The sequence below is a fragment of the Accipiter gentilis genome, chromosome 6 (assembly GCF_929443795.1).
Source record: "Accipiter gentilis chromosome 6, bAccGen1.1, whole genome shotgun sequence".
Taxonomy (NCBI): domain Eukaryota; kingdom Metazoa; phylum Chordata; class Aves; order Accipitriformes; family Accipitridae; genus Astur; species Astur gentilis.
Genome location: NC_064885.1, coordinates 13,799,136 through 13,818,612, shown reverse-complemented (window position 1 = coordinate 13,818,612; position 19,477 = coordinate 13,799,136). Strand labels below are relative to the sequence as shown.

Sequence of the window (19,477 nt, the reverse complement as noted above, 5' to 3'; positions counted from 1 at the left end):
CGCCTCCCGCCGGGGGGGGATTGACAGGCGCCTCGCGGGGGCGGGCCCAACGGAGGCCTTCCGCTCCAGCCCCGCCGCCGCCGCCGGGCCGCGCGCCTACTTCCGGCCCGTCCGCGGCCGCTGATTGGCCTCGCGGGGAGATTGGCAGCCTGGGGGGCGGGGAGGCGGGCCCGGAGCGGCGCCTGGGCAGGAGGAAGCGGCCTCGGCGGCGGCGCTGCCGGCGCGGCGGCGGGATGGATCTGTTCGGGGACCTCCCGGAGCCCGGCTCCTCGGTGGCGGGTGAGGGGCCCGCCACCTCTGGGGCGGGCGCCTAACCGCCGTCCTGCTCTGCCCGGCCCCGGAGCGGGGCCTCGCACAGGCAGGGCCTGACAGGCCGCGGGGCCCCGCCGGGCCTGCTTCAGCGCCGCCGGGGCAGCGAGCCCCTCCGGGGGCAGGCGCCGGCCCCGTTCTCCCGCCGCCACAGGGAGAGCATCGGGGCGGCGGTAGCAGCAGAGGGCTTGAGGAGCGGGTGGGGGTGGGGGAGGGGGCGGCTGTGGGAGGGGGTGGCTCAAAAACCCTTGGAGAAATTACAGGGTTTGGGGTTTTTTTGTGGTTTCCTTTTTTGCCTGGGACTCGTTCAGATGCAATGCGTTAGCCGTGAGGTTTAGGTCGTGCTGGAGGCTTTCCCCTCTGTGCTGCTGCGGGTCGTGGGTCTGTGGAGAGCTGTAATGGTGTTACTTGAAATAGTTTGGTGCTTTCTGGGCTCCTCCCATCCTGTAACATCTTGATCGGGCTGCTGAGGGATGTTAACACAAGTTGAGTGAATTGCTAGCAAAAAAATAATAATATCTGTTTTCAAGATAGAAGTTCATGTCATCCCCAGGCAGGTGGTTGTTTTGCTTGTGTAGGAGCTGCCTAAAGTAGAGATGGAAGAAAGATAGCTAAGGTTCTCTTCGGTTACCCTATCTGTGCTCACGTGGGGGGAAGTCCCTCCAGAAACCAACCCCTCAATGCCTGCAGCGGGTCCTGACTCTGCCCTGGTGTCTTACAGGGAAGGAAGCCCAGAAAGGGCCTCTGCTCTTTGACGATCTCCCACCAGCCAGCAGTGCTGACTCAGGTATGAGTGCTCCCTTCCTGCTGTTAGTTTGGCTTCCCATGTTTTGTGCATCAGCATCTCTTGGGGTGAAACTTGTGTAAGTCCTTTTTGTTAGAGAGGATAAAGACAGTCGAGTTGTCAGTACCTCTGTGCAGAGCAGTTGCTTTCCTCTTCTTGTGGTTTTTTTTGATAACCAGAATGTTACAGATGTTCCACATATATTCCATATAAATATTTTGTGAAAGATTTGTAAGGCCTGAGTTTGCCTCCACTGTCCAGTAACAGAAGTGGAAATTTGGCTCGCTTTGGTAAACTAGCATTTTATAATTTCTGCACCTCAGGAGGGGTGTACACAGAGCATTATTCCCTGAAAGGAACAAAGGTATTTAGTTCTTCTTGCCTTTTTCTTGTGCTCCAGGAAAAGGAGGTTCTCTACTTTTTGATGATCTTCCGCCAGCCAGCAGTGGTGACACAGGTAAGGAGCTGTGTCAGCTCACCAAGCCTCTGCTGACCTGCCCTTCTCGGGAAGACCCACTGATGTAGCTTGTTTTGTTGGCCCCACAGCAAGTTAAGCTGGTGTCCGGGTTGGCTGATAATGGTCATGGTGATCTGTTTGTGCCCCGATTGTTTAAGTCGGGATTCTGACTCTTTAAAAGTAAACTTAGATCGGTTCCCAGCAGTACATCCCTCCGATGTCTTTTGGGGACCCCTGTTGTCTGTGCCTGAAAGCTCCCTGCTTTGGGAATGAAAGTACATGTGTATTTGCTAAGAGTGATGGCATCGCTGGCCTGGTGCTGCCACTGCCCTGGCTTCTGTTGCTTTTCGGCTGTGGGTACAGACTGCCTTCTTGTTCCTAGCTGTAAATGTCTTCAAAACCAGACTGCTGGTCTGGCAAGGCTTTCTGCAGGCAACGAGGTGTTTGCTAGCACCTGGGAGGAGGTGAGATAGTTCGCTATACCATATCAGAATAAATCTCCAGAAGGAAAAGGCTAGGGTTTTGACATCATGGGATTTGTATTTTGTTTGCTAGCTTTAATTTGTAACCTGTCTTCTGAAACCCTTAGCAAATTCAGAGTAATAAAATACACTTCTTTGCATTGTTGTGGGCACAATTTGTGGACACAAATAAAAATAATAAAAAAAAAATCAGAAGTCCTCCAACCTGAAATGTTAACTTCCTGATCAGTTAACTGCAAAAAAGGCTGGTAGCTAAGAAACAACTGTAGGTGGGTAGGGAGAATCGACAGCCTGCCAGCCAAACACAATGGTACTGTGCCTGAGGTAGGGTCATACAACATAAAGTGATCAAATCAGCACTTGCTGGGTTAGACAGCGACGTGTGCCGTGGGTCGTACGTGCTGAGTGAAGTTGTGTGTGTGCGTTTGTGGTCAGTTAGTATGTCTTGTTCAGTAATACCTCTGGTCGCTTAATAATGTGTGAGTGTGCGAGCCTGTGCTCCTGAGAGTGCTTCAGTATAAAAGGACTAGCTGCTGAATTTATACAAGTAAAACAGAGCTGGAAGACTTCAGCCACCTGCGTTTTTGCTTTCTTTCAGCCTCCAGTGCTACTGAGCAGGTCTCATCAGCAGGGAGCCATGGGAAAGGGGAGAAGAGAAAGTCCTTGGAGGAGGAAGAGAAGAATGGCAGGGAAGAACTTGTGGAAAAGAAAGTTTGTAAAGGTTTTCAGACAGTTTGAAAACAAATGTACTCGATTTGTACTTTTGATGTTGGGCTGAGTAAGTCCAGACCAAAGCTGAGCTTTGGTTCTTCAGTCCGCTTGCATTTTCAGCCTCTCATAGGGAACAAACTGCTGTGGCGGTCTGTGGAAGCCCCTTGAGCTCCCTGGCGCTCTCTGCCTCCCTCACCTGGGCCTTCTTACCGGCCCTGCTGAAGTGGCAGAAGCTGAGCAGCAAGCACCTTGGTGTTTGTAGGTTAAGTTCCTATGCTGCCAAGAAGAGGATTGGTTGTGAAACCTCTGGAAGACTAGAGCTACACCAGGTTTTTTTGCCACATTCACAAATCTCTCCACTGGGTGGCTTCTAAGAAAGCCAGAGAGAGGGACTTGCTGTTACTTATAGGGCATTAGACTTCAGTGCAGGTGCCCACCTATTATGTTGCAGCTTTGGGAATAAGATGTATTCAGGGGTATAAAGGAAGGGACGTGTTCTGGAAACAGCAGACTCTGATTTCCTGTCCTTAGCACCCTCATTAAACCTGTGCTTTGTTTAATCTGCAGGTTCAGTGCCATATGCTTCCCCTGCCCCCCCCCCCCCCCTTTTTTTGGCAAGAGCCCTGTCCAATGCCAGCAGTCCCACTTGGCTACAGCTGCCTGCCAAAATGGGGGCAAGTGTTTTTTATAGCTGCTGACCTTGGGGGCACTTAAAACCCCATGTTACAAAAGAAATATATCCTGTTCAGCAGAAAGCGCCAGATGTTTTGTTGCAAGATGAGGGCAGTACTTTGCTGCAGTGCTAGGATAGGGTTCTGAAAGCTGGAAAGTAGTTACTGATTTACTGGTTTTCAGCCTGAGCTGAGGAGATGGAGGAGTTTGATTTGTGTGCGTGTGTCTGCTTTCTTCCCCTTTAGGGTCAGCGGGCATTCTTGGATTGAAGGGTTATGTGGCAGAGAGGAAAGGTGAAAGAGAAGACATGCAGGATGCACATGTCATCTTAAACGATATCACTGAGGAATGCCAGCCTCTGCCCTCCCAAATGTAAGTGGGCCCCAGCTGCCAGAATAAAGCTGTGGATGGCGGCCATCACAGGGGTGAAGGAGCTCCAGCTTGCTTCAGCTAAGCGCATGATATGATCCTTTTTGCTTTGAGCAGCTGATGCTCTCGATTATACCTGTGTCATGGTATGCGGTTTGGGCTTGTTATTGAGAGACCTGGGCTGAATCATTAGCTGTGTTCCTGGGCAAATCACGGGACTATTATATACAAATACCTGTGAGGGCCTGGTAACTCTGGATATTGAGCCTCTGTTACCCAAATGTAAGTGTGGGTGTTTAGAGATCCTCAGTTTAATTATAAATAATTGGGCCTTGCTTTGGGGATTTTACAGTGTGTAAAACCCTAACTGTGGCAATGGAGAGCACTCAAAGAAGAGAAAAACAGATGTCAGAACTCTCTCATTTGAAAAGTTTAAATCTCTTAGCAAATTAATACATATAAGTGTGTAAGGGGGAGTGTGTGTATTTAAAGGAATGCTCTTAAGCATCATCCTGAAACTGGATTTATCTTCTGAACTAATATTGTCCTGAGAGCTTTGTGTGCTGAGGGATCTGAGTTTCTTATTTGCAGCATGGTATCAACGAGTTTAGGCATGGAAAGAACTGTAGGACTACACAGACTGATGTCTGTGTAGTGCTGGCGAGTTTGCAGTGCCCTTGGGGTGAAATGTTTAGCTGCTTTTATGCCAAGTTGTGGTCTATAAATTCTCTTTATGCCCTTCATTTTCTTGAAGGGTGGAAAATTACAAGAAAGTTCTCACCTCAGTGCTTGCACACATAAACCACATAAATGCTTGAATGTGTGAGCTTAGAGGTGTGCTACCTTTGTTTGTGCCTTGGAGTGCAGTATTATTCAGTCTGGCTGACACAGGGCAGGGTGTTATGGAGACAAATGTACTCAATCCCACCCTCTGGCTAATGGCCTTTCTTAGCCCCTTTCTGCTGCTCTTTGTTCCCTCACAGCACACGTGTCTCATACTTCGCTGTTTTTGATGGCCATGGGGGAGTCCGAGCCTCAAAATTTGCAGCACAGAATCTGCACCAAAACCTGATTAAGAAATTTCCTAAAGGTGAGAGGAGTGGAATAAGGGCTGTAGGACAACCATCACCTTTTCTGCCTTGACATTATGGCAGTGGATAGGGAAACTTATTTGTTTGGGTGTAGTTCTACAGTTCCCATCCCTTTTTCCCAGTGGGCCTGTGAGACTGCATTGTCTCCCGGGAAAGTTTTGGCACAAGGGTACAATTAGCCAGTTGTAAACTGCTAAACAAGTCTGAGATGCACTGTTGCCAGTTTTGGCAGTGCCACTTCAAGCATTAAAATATGCCTGTGGGGGTGAATGGTATGTCATAAATTCTCCACACATGTTACTGGGCAGATTTTTGGTAGTGTGAGCCCAGGATGTGCCCTAGCTGGTCTGCACAGGATCTGAGAGATGCACTGCCTGATTGAATGTTGGATGAGCGAAGGGAGGGACTGGGATAGGTCAGATATGTTTTGGCTGGAGCTTAGTTGCTGTTTTCCCTGTCTGACAGGTGAGGTAGTCAGCGTGGAGAAAACTGTGAAGAGATGCCTTTTGGACACCTTCAAACACACAGATGAAGAGTTTCTAAAGCAGGCATCCAGCCAGTAAGTGTAAATGCTTCCCATGTGTTTGTATTTCTGTCCTGGTTTCAGCTGGGATAGAGTTAACTGTCTTCCTAGTAGCTGGTACGGTGCTATGTTTTGAGTTCAGTATGCAAAGAATGTTGATAACACTGATGTCTTCAGTTGTTGCTAAGTAGTGTTTAGACTAAGTCAAGGATTTTCCAGCTTCTCGTGCCCAGCCAGGGCACAAGAAGTTGGCACAGAACACAGCCAGGGCACCTGCCCCAAACTGGCCAACAGTGTATCCCATACCATGGGACGTCCCATCTAATAGGAACGGGGAAGTGGGGGCAGGAATCGCCGCTCGGGTACTAGCTGGGTGTCGGTTGGCGGGTGGTGAGCAACTGCCCTGCGCATCATTTGTACATTCCAATCCTTTTATTATTGCTGTTGTCATTTTACTATTGTTATCATTATCATTATAAGTTTCTTCTTTTCTGTTCTATTAAACTGTTCTTATCTCAACCCACGAGTTTTACTTCTTTTCCTGATTTTCTTCCCCATCCACTGGGTGGGGGGGAGTGAGTGAGCAGCTGCGTGGTGTTTAGTTGCTGGCTGGGGTTAAACCACAACAATTTCTTAGCTTGCATCTCACAGGCCTTAGTTCTGAGCAGAGCAGAGGAAACCTTGAGTTGTGTCTATGCGTTGGCAAAACCCCATTCACAGCTTAGCTGTGCCAGGCTATAACTGCCAGCTGAGTGCCTGCTAGAGCTAGATCATGGCACGTTCTGATTTTACTCTGTAGTAAGTGGTCTGTAGGACCCCTTAGACTAAAATACATGTTCGTAGCAAAAGAAAGAACCAAAACATGACCACGAATGCACCTCTGTCCTTACCATGGCATCTTGTTTGCCTTCTTTTTAAAGACTTAGCATGTTGCTTAAGTGACTTATCCCATACTGCCTGAGATGGGATCTCAGTGTTTGACAGCATCAAAGTGTGGCAGGAGGGCACCTGTAGAGCAGTACTTTGCAGGCTGCTGTGTGCAGCTTTCTTTAGAGCTGCATTCCTGTTGGTGAGTATGTGCTTGCCAGGCTGGAGCACATCTCTGAGGTTGTTTTTAATGCCCTGTGTTGAAAGACTTAACTCTCCCTATGTAAGTTTAAATCTTGCTTTCTTCACCTCTTTTGAAAACAGAGATGTTGATAATGAATGTCCCTCATCTTAAGTTTGTTTCTAGCAGATTATTTTAAAACGAAGCTGAAAAGCACAGCACGTACTTTCTGTGGGATAATTGCCAGCCTGCCTTCCAGGTGGGTTTTGAGTGCAAGCACCCTTACCTTCTCTCAGTCTCTGCTGAACTGACACACCAACTGTGTGGACTAGAGAAGATGTAGATTGCATTTAAAATACAGTCACTTTGTTACCAGTCCTTTACACATTTTTTTGGGGTGTTTGGTTTTTTGGTTTTTTTCCTGATTTCATAGTGACACCTCTAACACAGGCTTTTGGTGCATCTGATTCTGAGATTGCCCGCTAACTTTCAATTTTAAGTAAATTGCAAACTGGCTCAGTCTCTTAATCCTAATCAGATCAACAAGTTTGACCAAGCAAAAGGAAAAAGCTTCTTTGAGTCTGTCACAACAGTGTCATTCCCAAATCAGTCTCTGTTTCGTCAGATGTGACTTATGACAAAGGTGCTATAAAGGATCACTAGCGATAGCTGTATTGATGATGAAATCAATGATCTTCATTCAGCCGCACCTTCGAAGTTAGGAAGAACTGGATGAAATATGTCTAGAAATGAGTTTCTCAAAGCTAGTTTCAGTGAAGTGTGTCACTGTAGCTGGGCTTCATTGTGGGGAGGGCTAGTCTGGCAGCTGTAACCTAAGAAACGCTTCTTGTTTTACCTAGAGCTGCAGAGATACAAGCTTAACTACAGCAAGTGAAATATCAGGAGAATGACTGAATGAGTGGTATTGCTGCTGAGGTGGGGTGGTGAGGACTGAGGCAGGTGGGCAGGGGTACTGTGAAAAAAGGAAGAGAAATGAAAGCAAAAAGGAAGGCAACTCTGTGGCATTCCTGGCTGTGCCTTCCTTTTGCTGCAAAGAAGAAGCCTCACGAGGATGAATTTGGGGTGCTTATTTGCTCATGATGCTATAGCTTCTGGGCAGTCATCGGGGCTGAGCCTGTTCCAGCCACAGATGAGCTTTCCTGGGAGCTGAGTGTGAAGAAGGGTTGATATGAGAAGCATGGCTGGCAGTATTTGAACCAGTTGGGCATTGGCCGTGTGTTTAGAAGGCGGTACTCTGTGCAGCTCCTCTGTCCTTGACCAGCTCACTATTTACCACCATTTCTCTAGCTGCTTGCAGGCAGCTGCTGGGGGCTTGTGCTAGCTGACTGCTGTGTGTTGGTACACAACACTTCCTTGAGTCCCCAGGAGCATGCTGTGACTAACTTCTTAAACATTGTTTTCCCCACTTAGTAATCTCATTTTTGTTCCCTTCAGGAAGCCAGCATGGAAAGATGGCTCCACAGCTACTTGTGTCCTAGCTGTCGACAATATTCTCTACATAGCCAACCTTGGGGACAGCCGGGTAAGCAGAATGGAGAAGCCCACTGCTGGCGTCTCAGTTCCTCCGAGAGCTTTATTAGCCCTGAAGGGCAAGGTGTTTGTGTGGGATGTCCCAGTTGCCCTGAGCTCCCTAACTGTTCCTAGAAAGCATCTTGTTCTGGGTAGGTGCAGGGTACTCCTGTGTTGTCTCCCATAGTGTAAAACAACAGTCTGTGGTAGCACTCTCTTGGTGACGCTAAATATCTCACAGTAGAATAGACTATTTCAGTTGGAAGGGACCTACAATGGTCGTCTAGTCCAACTGATGACCTGTCCACTTCAGGGCTGACCAAAAATTAAAGCATATTAGGAAGGGCATTGTCCAAATGCCTCTTAAACACTGACAGGCTTGGGGCATTGACCACCTCTCCAGGAAGTCTGTTCCAGTATTTGACCACCCTTTGGGTAACAAAATGTTTCCAAATGTCCGGTCTGAACCTCCCCTGGTGCAGCTTTGAACCATTCCTGGGTGTCCTGTCCCTGGATCCCCGGGAGAAGAGCTCAGCACCTCCTTCTCCACTTCCCCTTCTCAGGAAGCTGCAGGGAGCATTGAGGTCCCCCCTCAGCCTCCTTTTCTCCAAACCAGACAAACCCAGTGTCCTTAGCCACTCCTTATAGGACATTCCTTCCAGACCTGCCACCAGCTTGGTTGCCCTCCTCTGGACATGAATGTCCAGTACCTTCACATCCTACTTAAATGGAGGGGCCCAGAACTGTACACAGTACTCAAGGTGAGGCCACACCAACACCAAATACAGCAGGACAATCCTTTCTCTTGACCGGCTGGTCATGCTGTGTTTGATGTACCCAGGATGGGGTTTGCCCCCTTGGCTGCCAGGGTGCACATTCTTGGCTCCTGTTGAGCCTACTGCCAACCAGCACCCCCAGATCCCTTTCTGCAGGGCTGCTCTACAGCCACTCCTCTCCCAATTTGTATTTGTGTCTGGCGTTACTCTGTCCCAGGTGCAGAATCCAGCACTTGGACTTGTTAAATTTCATGCTATTGAAGATTACCTGATGCTGCAATCTATCTAGATCCCTCTGCAAGGCCTCTTGTTCCTTCAGAGAGTCAACAGCACCTCCCAGTTTGGTACTGTGAGCAAAATTGCTAATGGCGCATTCAACTCCTGCATCCAGATCACTGATAAAAATGTTGAACAGCACTGGCCTTAAGACTGAGCCCTGAGGAGCACCACTGGTCACTAGTCACCAGCCTGACATAGCCCCATTCACTACAACTTGTAGCTTGCTCTCAAGAAGTTCTTCTTGCTGCAGTTTTGTTGTTGTTTAGTCACGAGGGACTTTTGTCAGCACAGGCGATTCTGTGTCGTTACAATGAAGAGAGTCAGAAACATGCAGCCTTAAGCCTCAGTAAGGAGCACAACCCCACCCAATATGAGGAGCGTATGCGGATACAGAAAGCTGGGGGAAATGTCAGGTAAGTGCCTAAAGGGTGTGAGTGAGCAAATCTAAACCCTGGCTCAACTTTGGGCCCAAGCACTAAGTTTCTGGTGTTTCCTGAGCCCAGTGCATATGCTAGTGAGAGCCCAGAGAGAATCTGTTGCTGTCTGTGGGAGGCACAGTGGTGCCTGAGATGTCCAAGGATTCAGTGGCTTGAGTTGGTTGATGAGGGCTGGCTTCCCAGGGGCTTGCAATGGCAGTAGGGTGCTGTGCTGCAAAGGCAGGAACCCATGTGAAAGCCTGGCAGTGTGGTGCAAGCATGGACATGCTTAAGCATGACCTACAGAGCTGGACTTGGTTGTTTAAGAAATTATGACTTCCTGCACACTGTAGAGTGTTCTGTGAACAGAACTCACTTCCTTGCTTCCGACATCACCTCTCCTTCCTTGTCCTCTGAGACGGGATGGTTTGAGAGAGCATGAGAAGCCCTTGATGTCAGTTGGTGTTGCTGCCCTGAGGGTTAGCTGATGCACCGAGGTGGTCTGCAGTAGGAGGGAGGTTTCTGGGGCCAGAGCGGGATTACCTTAATGCATATCCTGTGCATGTAGGTGTGCATGGCTGTTTGGGCAGCTGTGTCTGACTTCCCTGGCTAGGTTCTCTCCCTTCTCTGAAGGCTGTTTCTTGATTTAATGGCATCCTCACAAGAGAGGACTCGGTGCAGGTGAAGTACCTTGGTGCCCGTGGAAGCAGAATGCCCTCCCCCCCGCCCACCGGGGTGGGGAGGGGTGGGCTCAGTTCTGTCACGCTGCAATGTCTGGAGCGCCTTGTTCCCCTTATCTCTGGAGAGCACATGGTGCTTCTTATGCTTAGCACTGATCTATCTTTGCACGCAGGAAAGAGATGGGCCAGTGTCTGTTAGCTCTTTTCAGAACTGGGGAAACATCTCCCCAGCTGCCTGGGAGCCTCTCCCACTGCTTGTAATTCAATATTTTGGACCCAAGAGATAAGTCACAGAGTGCATGAGCATCAGATCCCTTCTCTGTGACGTGCCTCGCTTCTTGCTTTAATCTCAAGTGGGGCTGGTTGGACTAAGAGATGAATGAGCTTCTGGCTTTCCAGAGTGCACAGAAGAGCCTTTTGGGGGAGAAGATGCTGAATTGTTGGAAAGGTGGAGTGTAGGAAGGTGCTTCTGTGGGGGGAGCACTCAGTTAATTGGCAAAGTTTAGCAAACAAAACTGCTTCCTAAGGAGGACTGTAACTCGGGTTTCACAGAACTGGTTGCTGTGATCGGTGGTTAGTAAAGACCAAGTGATCAGGAGAAAGTGCCATGTTTTTTGCTCCTTGGAACTGCCCCCAGCTGAGCCAGTCTATAGGGGTTGGTGTCCTGATAGGCAGAGGACAGGAGGGGCTGCTGGCTCAGACCCTGGTCTTGCCTGCTGCACTCTGTGCTTCTATTGAAGTGCAGTTGGCTAGATACCTTGCCAAAAAATAATCTGTGAATTCAAACCTCTGCCTCTGGGAGTTCAGCTCAGCACATAACTCTTACTTCCCTGGCTTGCTAGGCTAAGCAGGACTTGAGTTTGGGCAGGGAGACAGAAAGCAGTCTTGAATTCTCCTGACTTCATTTCTTCCTCCCCCTCTCCATTTGTTTCCCAAAGCTTCACACAAACATGCAGAAAGGGGAAGAGACTTTGAAGGGAAGATTTGAACTTGCTGGTGAAGTGGGTCAGGATTTATACGAGGCAGCTGAACGCACCCTGAAGTCCCATCAGCCAGTGCAGTGAGATGTGCGTGTGTGTGGAGCGCTCTCAGTGTTTTCTTTTCTTGTGCAGGGACGGAAGAGTCCTAGGAGTGCTGGAGGTTTCCCGCTCCATTGGGGATGGCCAGTACAAACGGTGTGGTGTTATCTCTGTGCCAGATATCAAACGCTGCCAACTCACACACAACGACAGGTAAAGCATGCCTGTGCACAAGGGGGTTGGCTGCATCCTAGCTCTGCTCAGCAGAAGTAGCACAAGCTGCACAATGCCATATGCTCTGCTCTTAGGGCCAAGGCACTTCAGATTGATCACGCAGAATTAGAGGATGCTCTTACTGCTGATGTCTCTCTGCTCCTGTTCTTACCACTATAGTGGGATAATGCTGCTGCCTCACTCTGTCAAGATACTGTGAAGGCTCCCGTTGGAGAAACCAGCCTCACAGCAGTAATAACATACACGAGCCTTAGACTTCGTGCTCTGAATGAAGCAGTTTGTTAAGGCTTGAATTCTTGGATCCCTGTCCTGTCCAAGAGTTGTTTCTAGCAGTCATGGTACCCACAAATACCATTGCATTTGGCTCTTGATATTTGGAGATTTGAGATACTTTACTAACATATGATTGGCAATGACAAATTGCTGTGAGCTTTCAGGTCAGTATGGCCCTGCAGGCTCTCCGAGATGAGAATGTAACCCAGTACTGCTGCTTTTTCTGGGATTAGAGTTGCATATCAAGTGATCCACTCAAATATTTCTAAAGATACTCTGAGTATCAGGCTCTGAAACGACATCTTCAGAGATGTGCTGCTCTGGCAGGCGGGCCACTTCTGTGCGATAGTTGTAGTTTTCCTTGTCTGGTGACTCTGGTTAGGGCTCTTGGTTAATACAATCCCCTGTGCAGGCAGGGAGTGCACAGCAGGCTGCCCCCCGCCATCCTCTGGTGAGAAGCTAGGAGGCAGTTCTCCTGGCCTTGGGCTTTGTGTCCCCTGAACATTCTGCAGCCTGCAGCAATACCTTGTGGCAGAGTTTTCTGATCACGGTTATGCCTCTATTGCTGGGTTAAGCTGCTTGCTTTTCTTTTTAATATTTCTGTTTAAATTATCGCATACCTCAGGAGCATGGAAATGTAAAGGATTTAAAGGGCTGCACATAAGGTATTAAGCTGGCTGTGTTTCTCTATTTCCTTGTATGAGCTACTTCACAGGGAAAATATGTGAATGAAAAGGACTCAAAGGAAAGAAGCAGTTCTTGGAGAAATAATGGAGCTTTCCAGCAGGGCGTGGTATATGGTCTTGCCTAACAGTGCAGTGTCAGTAGGACTGTCAGGATGTCCTGATCTAGGTCTTGCATTGTTTGCCTGACTCTTTGGCCTGTACTTTGAATTGCCTCAGCTCTGTGAATGGTAGGTTCTGGAGCACCAGAGGACTTCTGGTGCTTCCGAGGGATTTCCAGATGAGATTTATGGCATCTTCCCTTTCAATTGGAGCGTGGGTACTCATAAAACAGCTTGGAGGGATTTTGCTGAGGCTGGGGAGCCAAAGATTCAGCCTTGGAACCTGTCTCTGCTTGATTTCCAGGTTCATTCTGATAGCGTGTGATGGCCTCTTTAAAGTCTTTACACCAGAAGAAGCTGTGAACTTCATTGTATCCTGCCTGGAGGTGAGGAGAAGGCAGCGTGGGGGCTGGGTTTGTCAGGGCAGGGGACACGAAATGGAATGCCTCCAGCTTGCAGAAATGTACTTCTGCCAGGGTATCCTCCCATTTACATGAGGTTGTCCTTATTTGTTTTGCTTCCCCATGCTTGGAAATGACTATGTGCTTGCATCTACTTGCTTTGCTGGGAGCAATCAGCATCATCTTTCCTCATCCCAACAGGATAAGAACATCCAGACGAGAGAAGGGAAGCTAGAAGCAGATGCTAGATATGAAGCTGCCTGTAACAGACTGGCCAACAAGGCAGTACAGCGAGGGTCAGCAGACAACGTTACAGTCATGGTGGTCCGGATAGAGCACTGAGAGATGAAGTGCGGCAGCAGGATCCCTAGCTTGCAGCGGATGTAAGGGAATAAAGAAGTTGGTGTGCGTGCATGTGTGGCCGGGGGAGGGAAGGTCCTGCTGGATGCTCTTCAGTGTAAATAAAGGTGGTGTTTTTTTTTTTTTTTTTTCTAATAGTTTTAGCTCACTTGGCTAGCAGCGTTTTCTAAATGGCTGCCACAGTGGATCAGCCTATGCGGAAATCTCTTGTCCTGTCAACCCCCCGTGAATGTCTTGGCAAACCAAATAAATCCATTTTGCAGAGGTGCTAGCAAGAGCAGGCATCTGTGGACGTGAACTCTGCCAGCTGTTCCAAATGGTGCAGTTCTGCTGTCCGTTTCTTTGAGCTTTGTGTGAGGCCCTGGGAGAGTCCTGAGCTCTTAAGACTCAGTGGGAGCTCCCAGTCAGGCTGTAGCGTACAGACTGTGCAGTACCCCAGGCCACCAGGTTGTAATGCAGTGTGGGCTGTTCTCTTAGTGCTGGGAAGGAAATATTTTGGTTCTGAAGCTGGGTTGTGAGGTTGCATGAAGCTGAGTGATACAAACTGCTTGCAGAGCAGCAGTGTACCTTCCCTCTGCTTGCAGAAAACATTGAGGTTTTATCCCAGTTGTTAATATGGCAAAAGTAGCTGGAGTTTGCTCCTGATGTTTATTGGGAAAGTGTGTTCACCAAATGGACCTGTCAGGCAGCTGAGATAAGGGCAGGCTCTGTGTTTGTGTGCTATCTGAGGAGCAGGCATCTCGGGTTTTAGGTACTTGTTGCTATTAAGTGTCCTGTATGTCATCCCATCCCCATTTCTCTACCAGCTGTTGCTGCAGAGAGTTGGTGTGATGTTTTCCAGAAAAAATTTGGCTTAAGACCAAATGAGAGTGTGAAAGCTTAACAGATTGGGCTACCAAAGCACTTGAATTCCAGATTACTCAACTTTCCTGTCCTGTGGGTGAGACAGTGCAGTGAGGGAGATGAGCCAGTGGGTCTGTGCAGTGGTTTCTTGCACAACCTCCTCACTCTGCATGAGAAACGGTGCAGTCCCAGAGAGAGGTTGGGTAGGTTGGTGGCAGTGGTGCCTGCCGTTTTGTGCATAGTCCTGTGCAGCTCTTTTCTGTTCCCTGTGTTTTCTGGAGCTTTGGGAGATGGTCTTGGATCCTGGGCTGTCCATTTTCTTGAGCATGCAAAAGCCATCCTGTTGTTTGGGACAGGTGACTTGACTTCTTTCATCTATTTGTGCTACAGCAGAAGTCAGTTAAAGTTCACGGGCCAAGTTACAGCCTAGCTCACGCTAGCTTTCCACATCTTCTGCAGAGCACTGAGGAAGGAAGCAGGTCTCCGGCACACATTTTGGGTAGTGCGCGCACGCCTCCACCAGCTTGTTCTGCTCCCAGCCATTCCTGTGCACTCTGATGTAAGGTTACACTGCAGGGTGAGCTGAGAAGGAATTGCCCGTATTAGTAACACGCTCTGCTGTTTCTGGTCTTGAAAGCTGCATCTGGAGAGCCAAGACAGAGTAGTATGGAGTTTGTTCAGTCTGTGGCAAAAGAAACCCTGATGGCAGATCTCAAGAAAGGCAACTCACCCTTCCTTCTCCTGTTCCTGCTTTTCACAGCTCTTGCACTAGGGAGAGCCGTGTGCTGAGCTGCAAGAGCTGAGCCAAGCACCCCTCTCTCTGGTGCTCCCTCCAGGAAGCCCTTGTTAATTCCAGTGCAAGAGCTGGTGAGAGCAGTATCAGCTTGTCCTTCTCTGACTGTCTTCTCTCCCTCTCCCTCCTCTTAAAACTCTTCTTTCCTTCCCTTTGGAAAGAGTATTGAAAGCATAACTCCAACTAGGAACAATAATGCACAGTGTTATGGTATAGTTAATAACTGTTTCCGTAAAATGGATCTTATTGTCCATTTTTCAGGGCAAAGGGGAAAAGGAAGTACTGTGGAGCAGGTTTCACCATGCTTGTGAGTAGCCAGACAGTTAGAAAGGCAAGTTCAACCCCAGCTTTAGTGGAAGTCAAAAAACGGTTTGCTTGTATTTCCTGGTAGGGTGGGGTCTGCAAGAGGTTTCCTGAAAATAAACTCTGCCTGCTGTATTGCTCAGCAGCATCCTGCTACCATGGGGAGCTCTGGGACCACCATCCTGGGGTGGCCCATGCAGAACTGCTGTACATGCAGCTCCCCTCCCTTGGGGCTGACTGAGTTTCTAATCTCCCCCCCCTAGCACCTAAATTAGCCCCCCAGTAGCTCTGACTTAATCAAGTCTTTCAATTAACTTTCAATTTTGTGTTCAAGTGCACTGGGCTCTTTATTTCTCACTCGCAGAGGACAGCTTACCAGCTCAGCAAGCCCCACTCTCCAACAGCGAGTCCTTTTGTATCTTCTTGGGTGTGTTTGGTAGGAAGGGACGGTGGCTGATCTGAGTGAGACTGCCTTGGCTCATGGTCACGCATGGTAACTGGGAGATGCTGCCCAGGACGAGCTCCTCAGCTGGACAGGAGCTGCAGAGGCCTCGTCTCTGCCAGGATGCTGCTGCCCATCTGTTTGGATGGGGGAAAAGCACATCTTTCCTTTCAGAGACAGGTTTTCTTTGCCTTGGGGAAGAAGTCGGCATTAAAACTGCACAGCCAGAGCCCTCCCTCCCACGCCCCTGGATCCAAACATGCCCACTCACGAAGAGCTGCAGCAACAGCTACTTCACCAGGCTCCTTGAGGAGATGGAACCTGCGGAGAAGGCCAGGCAGGACCAGGAAAGCCCTCATGAGCAAGGCCCAGCGCAAGGAGACTGCTTTCCCCTGCCTACGTGCATGGATCCCTCGGGGAAGGTGGGGCTGGGTGCAGTTTGAGCTATCTCATGGTGTTGCTGGCACAGCTTGCCCGGTGTTACATGCTACTAAAAAATAAAATGTGTGGCTCCCTTGCCCCACGCCCAGCCTGCCCTGGTACCTCTCCTGCAGCCCTCACTCCAGCACGTAGCCCTGCGCCCATCCTCAGCTCAGACGGCTATCGGAGCCGAAGCAAGGAGTGTATCAGAGTTGCCCATGGCCTGGGCCCTGTGCCATGGGCAGGGAACGCCTGGCGTGGAAGGCCACAGGACAGGAATTTGCTTTAATCGAATGTGTGGCATTATCGGAACACTGCTCTGCTTTGAAGATTAGCTGCAAAAGACGTTGGCTTCTGCCAGCAAATATTCACTGCTAATACATTGCAGGGAAGCTAAAGCGATACAAATAATCTGTTATGGGCTGCTGAGAAGCTGGGCAGGGAAATCTGCTGAGAGCAAAAATGGAGGACTGGGGCTTCATCCCAGGCATCGATGTTGAGCCCTGCAGAGAAAGCAGGCAGTTGCTGCCACTGTCAGCAGCATTTTCCAATATAAACTTCCAGCCCTAGCCTTTAGATAAAAATTAACTCCTTTAGTTCCTTGTCAGGCTTTTTATTATTATTATTATTATTATTATCATCCTCCTCCTTTCCTCCCTGATCTTTTGTCCAGCTTCAGATAGTTCTGCAGCACAAGCAGTATTGGGCCAGCCTGCAGCTCCTGCAGCTCCTGCAGCAGTGAAAGGTCTTCCCTGGGCTTGGTGCTGAGCTGGTGAGGCATGATGGTGGCTGGCAGAGGGAAGGGTCCTGCCGCTCCTGGCACCAATTCAGTTCCCTGGGTGGTGCCCAGCACCTTTTCACACACCCAGCAGAATGGCACTGAAATCAGAGCCACTTTGAACGGTGAGGGGAGAGCCTGCAGCGTTGTCCACGAAAACAGAGGCATACTGCCCAGCCTGGAGGGAGAGAGGGCATAATGGGACTCGGACATCTCTGGGCACTGGGCACAGCCTGGCAGAGCAAAGGAGGGTGCTCTCCCCTGTGCACAGCAGCTGGGAGCTGGAGGGGCTGCTCCCCCGGCATCCTGGGAAAAGGATGACACGGAGGCCAGTGGGGCAGACCACCCATAGTATGTGCTGTAGTGTCCCAGCAGACCTCAGCCCTAAGCATCCTTTGGGCTTGGAGCTGGGCTGAGAAACAGACTCCATGCCTGGCCCTGGAGCTGGCACCATGGAAGGTGCGTTCCTGCCTGCCAGGGTCCTGAGCTGAGCTGGTACCACTAACCTGCAGGTAAAGGACTCCGGTAACGGAGATAGTGAAAAGGTCACTGCCACTCTCCAGCCAGGACACGGTCTCCAGATTGCTGCAGAAGAGGGAGGGTGGTGCTGGGGAGAGTGTGTTCCTCCTTCCCCTGGGGCTGCTGGACTCCCTCCTCCCTCCCTGCCCTAGGGTCCCTCTCCCCTCCTGGCTTTGCCCTGCCCTACCTGTTGTGCTGGCAGTGGGACTGCACACAGATCAGCAGCCGCAGACGATTCCCCCTGCGCGGCTGCCCCTTCCTCTGCTGCTCTCTGCGCACTGGGACAGAGGGGAGGGTGAGAGCCGTCCTGGACCTCCCCGGCGGGGCTGCAGGGGGTCCCCGAGGGCTCACCGATGTGCAGCGTGGCCGTGAAGGTGTAGTACCCCGCGATGGGGGCTGTGTACTGCCCACTGGTCAGGTTCAGCCCCGAGCCACGGTGGAACATCCCCTCCTTCTCCGGCTGGGGATGGGGAAAACTCGTGTTAAAGAATCGGCCCCTGCGCCAGGCCGGGTGCCCCCATGGGCAGGAAGCTGGCGCCGGCAGGAAAGGGCAGCAGGTTGGGCACTCACGATGTAGTAGAGCTGCAGCTCCTGCCGCCCTCTCTGCTCGACGGAGATGTTCTCGCGTGTCCGACAGTGGAAGGCGGCTTCCACGCGACGGTGGGACCCGGCCTGTGGGTTACCTTCACCGCTTTCCTCCTCTTCCTCACGCCCTTCCCAGGCCTTCCTGCGCGTCTTTGCCGGCTCCTTCACCATGCCTGACCCCAAAACCCGACCAGGGCTCGCCTTTAGGAAGGAACCTCGGCTTTTCCTGGCCCCAAGAGGAGACGGCGCCCGGCTCTGCCGCCCGGCCCCGCGGTGCCTCGGCCCCGCTGTCCCCTCCTCCTGCCCCGGGGTCCCCCTCACCCCCCCCCCCCCTCTTCCTGCAGCACTCCCCGGGGTCGCTGGGTACCTCTCAGCAGGAGGTGCAGCTCCCTCAGCAGCTCTTCCAGCACGGCGGGGGCCTCGGGGGGAGCAGGGGCAGCGCCCGGCACACCGACTTGCAGGGCAGCCTGGGGTGGTTGTCCCGGAGACTGGCCTCCGGGTACCGGAGCTGCGCCAGCCCCCGTCCCGTCCCGCATCGTGCCCGTCCTGCCCCGGTCCCGGCTGCGGGTCCCCCTCCCGGAGCTCCCGGCCAGCAGCAGCCACGCTTGACGGGGGTCCACGCCGCCGGCCCGGAGGGCGGCCGCCCCCGGCCCCCCGCGTCCCGCCTCCGCCGCCCTCCCCGCGGCTGCTCCCGGACCCGGCGACCCCTCCCGGGCCGCCCCCGCGGAACCGGCGGCGCAGAGGAGCGCCAGGCACAGCTCCGGCAGCCGCATCCCGCCGCCGCCGCTGCCGGGAGGGAGGGCGGGGAGGGCGGCCCCGGCCCCGGCCCCGGCCCCGGCCCCGCCTCAGGGCCTGCGAGGGCGCCGCGGGGCCCGCCCCGCTGCCGGGGCTCGGGCAGCGCTGCTGCCGCGGGCGAGACCCCGCTCCCCCCTGCGGGGAAGCGGGGGATCCCCCGTGTGTGAAAGCCGTGGGGAGCGGGGCACGCTCCGCCCACCCCCCCCCCCGAGGCGGGGGGCTCCCCCCCAGGACCCGCATTGCCCCTCGGCATGCTTCGGAAACAGTAAAAAACCTAACACAGAGCAGATTAATCCTCGAACGACGCTGGCAGAGCTATGATGTCCCAGTGCTGGTGGTGGGACTGGCCATCGCGGAAGCATCGCCTTGTGCTCGGCCCATCCTGGGGTGACCTCTGCCACCTGGTACCAGCAGAGATGGGGACGGGGCAGGAGGCACTGCCCAGCTCTGTCCAGGCACCCCAAGCCACCGGGGTGCCGGCTGCTTCACCGTGACCCTGGAGTCACTTCCCAGGGTGCATGCTGCTTATCCCAGGACAGAAATCAGGCTGAAGCACCCCACCACAGGCCAGTATGCCACCCAAGGATGCAAAGCATCCAAAAACTGGTTTATCTCCTGTCATTCTGCTCCATGGGGCACTGGAGTGTGTCTGACACTTCCGTGTGGGCCACTGAGGTGCTGGAGAGCTTTGGGTGTCAGGAAAGAGATTCCCCTGGTCCTCCTTGTGTTTGTTTCCCCATACTGGATGTCAATGTGATGGGGAAAGGGGCCATCAGGCAGCAATGCCAATCTCTGATGGGA

The 19,477-nt window shown here is 51.6% G+C and overlaps 2 protein-coding genes across 6 annotated transcripts; one reads left to right on the top strand and one right to left on the bottom strand.

Moving 5' to 3' along the window:
* The first annotated feature begins 170 nt into the window (after positions 1–170).
* Positions 171–15,182, top strand: ILKAP (ILK associated serine/threonine phosphatase). 2 transcript variants are annotated; one of them, XM_049803943.1, is made up of 13 exons: positions 171–279; positions 1,031–1,096; positions 1,494–1,550; positions 2,631–2,753; positions 3,661–3,787; positions 4,768–4,874; positions 5,341–5,434; positions 7,902–7,989; positions 9,323–9,444; positions 11,240–11,359; positions 12,742–12,823; positions 13,040–13,221; positions 15,096–15,182. In XM_049803943.1, the coding sequence occupies exons 1-12, from the start codon at positions 234–236 to the stop codon at positions 13,178–13,180; spliced, it is 1,173 nt and encodes a 390-aa protein (XP_049659900.1). In that variant the 5' UTR covers positions 171–233; the 3' UTR covers positions 13,181–13,221; positions 15,096–15,182. The 2 variants fall into 2 exon arrangements, with proteins under 2 accessions (XP_049659900.1, XP_049659898.1); XM_049803941.1 differs by lacking the exon at positions 15,096–15,182 and having other exon boundaries at positions 13,040–15,087.
* Positions 15,183–15,614: 432 nt separating this feature from the next.
* ERFE (erythroferrone) lies at positions 15,615–18,654 on the bottom strand. 4 transcript variants are annotated; one of them, XM_049803945.1, is made up of 6 exons: positions 18,249–18,654; positions 17,867–18,054; positions 17,648–17,756; positions 17,484–17,574; positions 17,284–17,362; positions 15,615–15,716 (listed from the first exon to the last, which is right to left on the bottom strand). In XM_049803945.1, exons 1-6 carry the CDS (start codon positions 18,652–18,654, stop codon positions 15,663–15,665), a joined length of 927 nt encoding a protein of 308 aa, XP_049659902.1. In that variant the 3' UTR covers positions 15,615–15,662. The 4 variants fall into 4 exon arrangements, with proteins under 4 accessions (XP_049659902.1, XP_049659904.1, XP_049659903.1 ...); XM_049803947.1 differs by having other exon boundaries at positions 15,698–15,770; XM_049803944.1 differs by lacking the exon at positions 15,615–15,716 and adding an exon at positions 16,750–16,955.
* Positions 18,655–19,477: the final 823 nt, after the last annotated feature.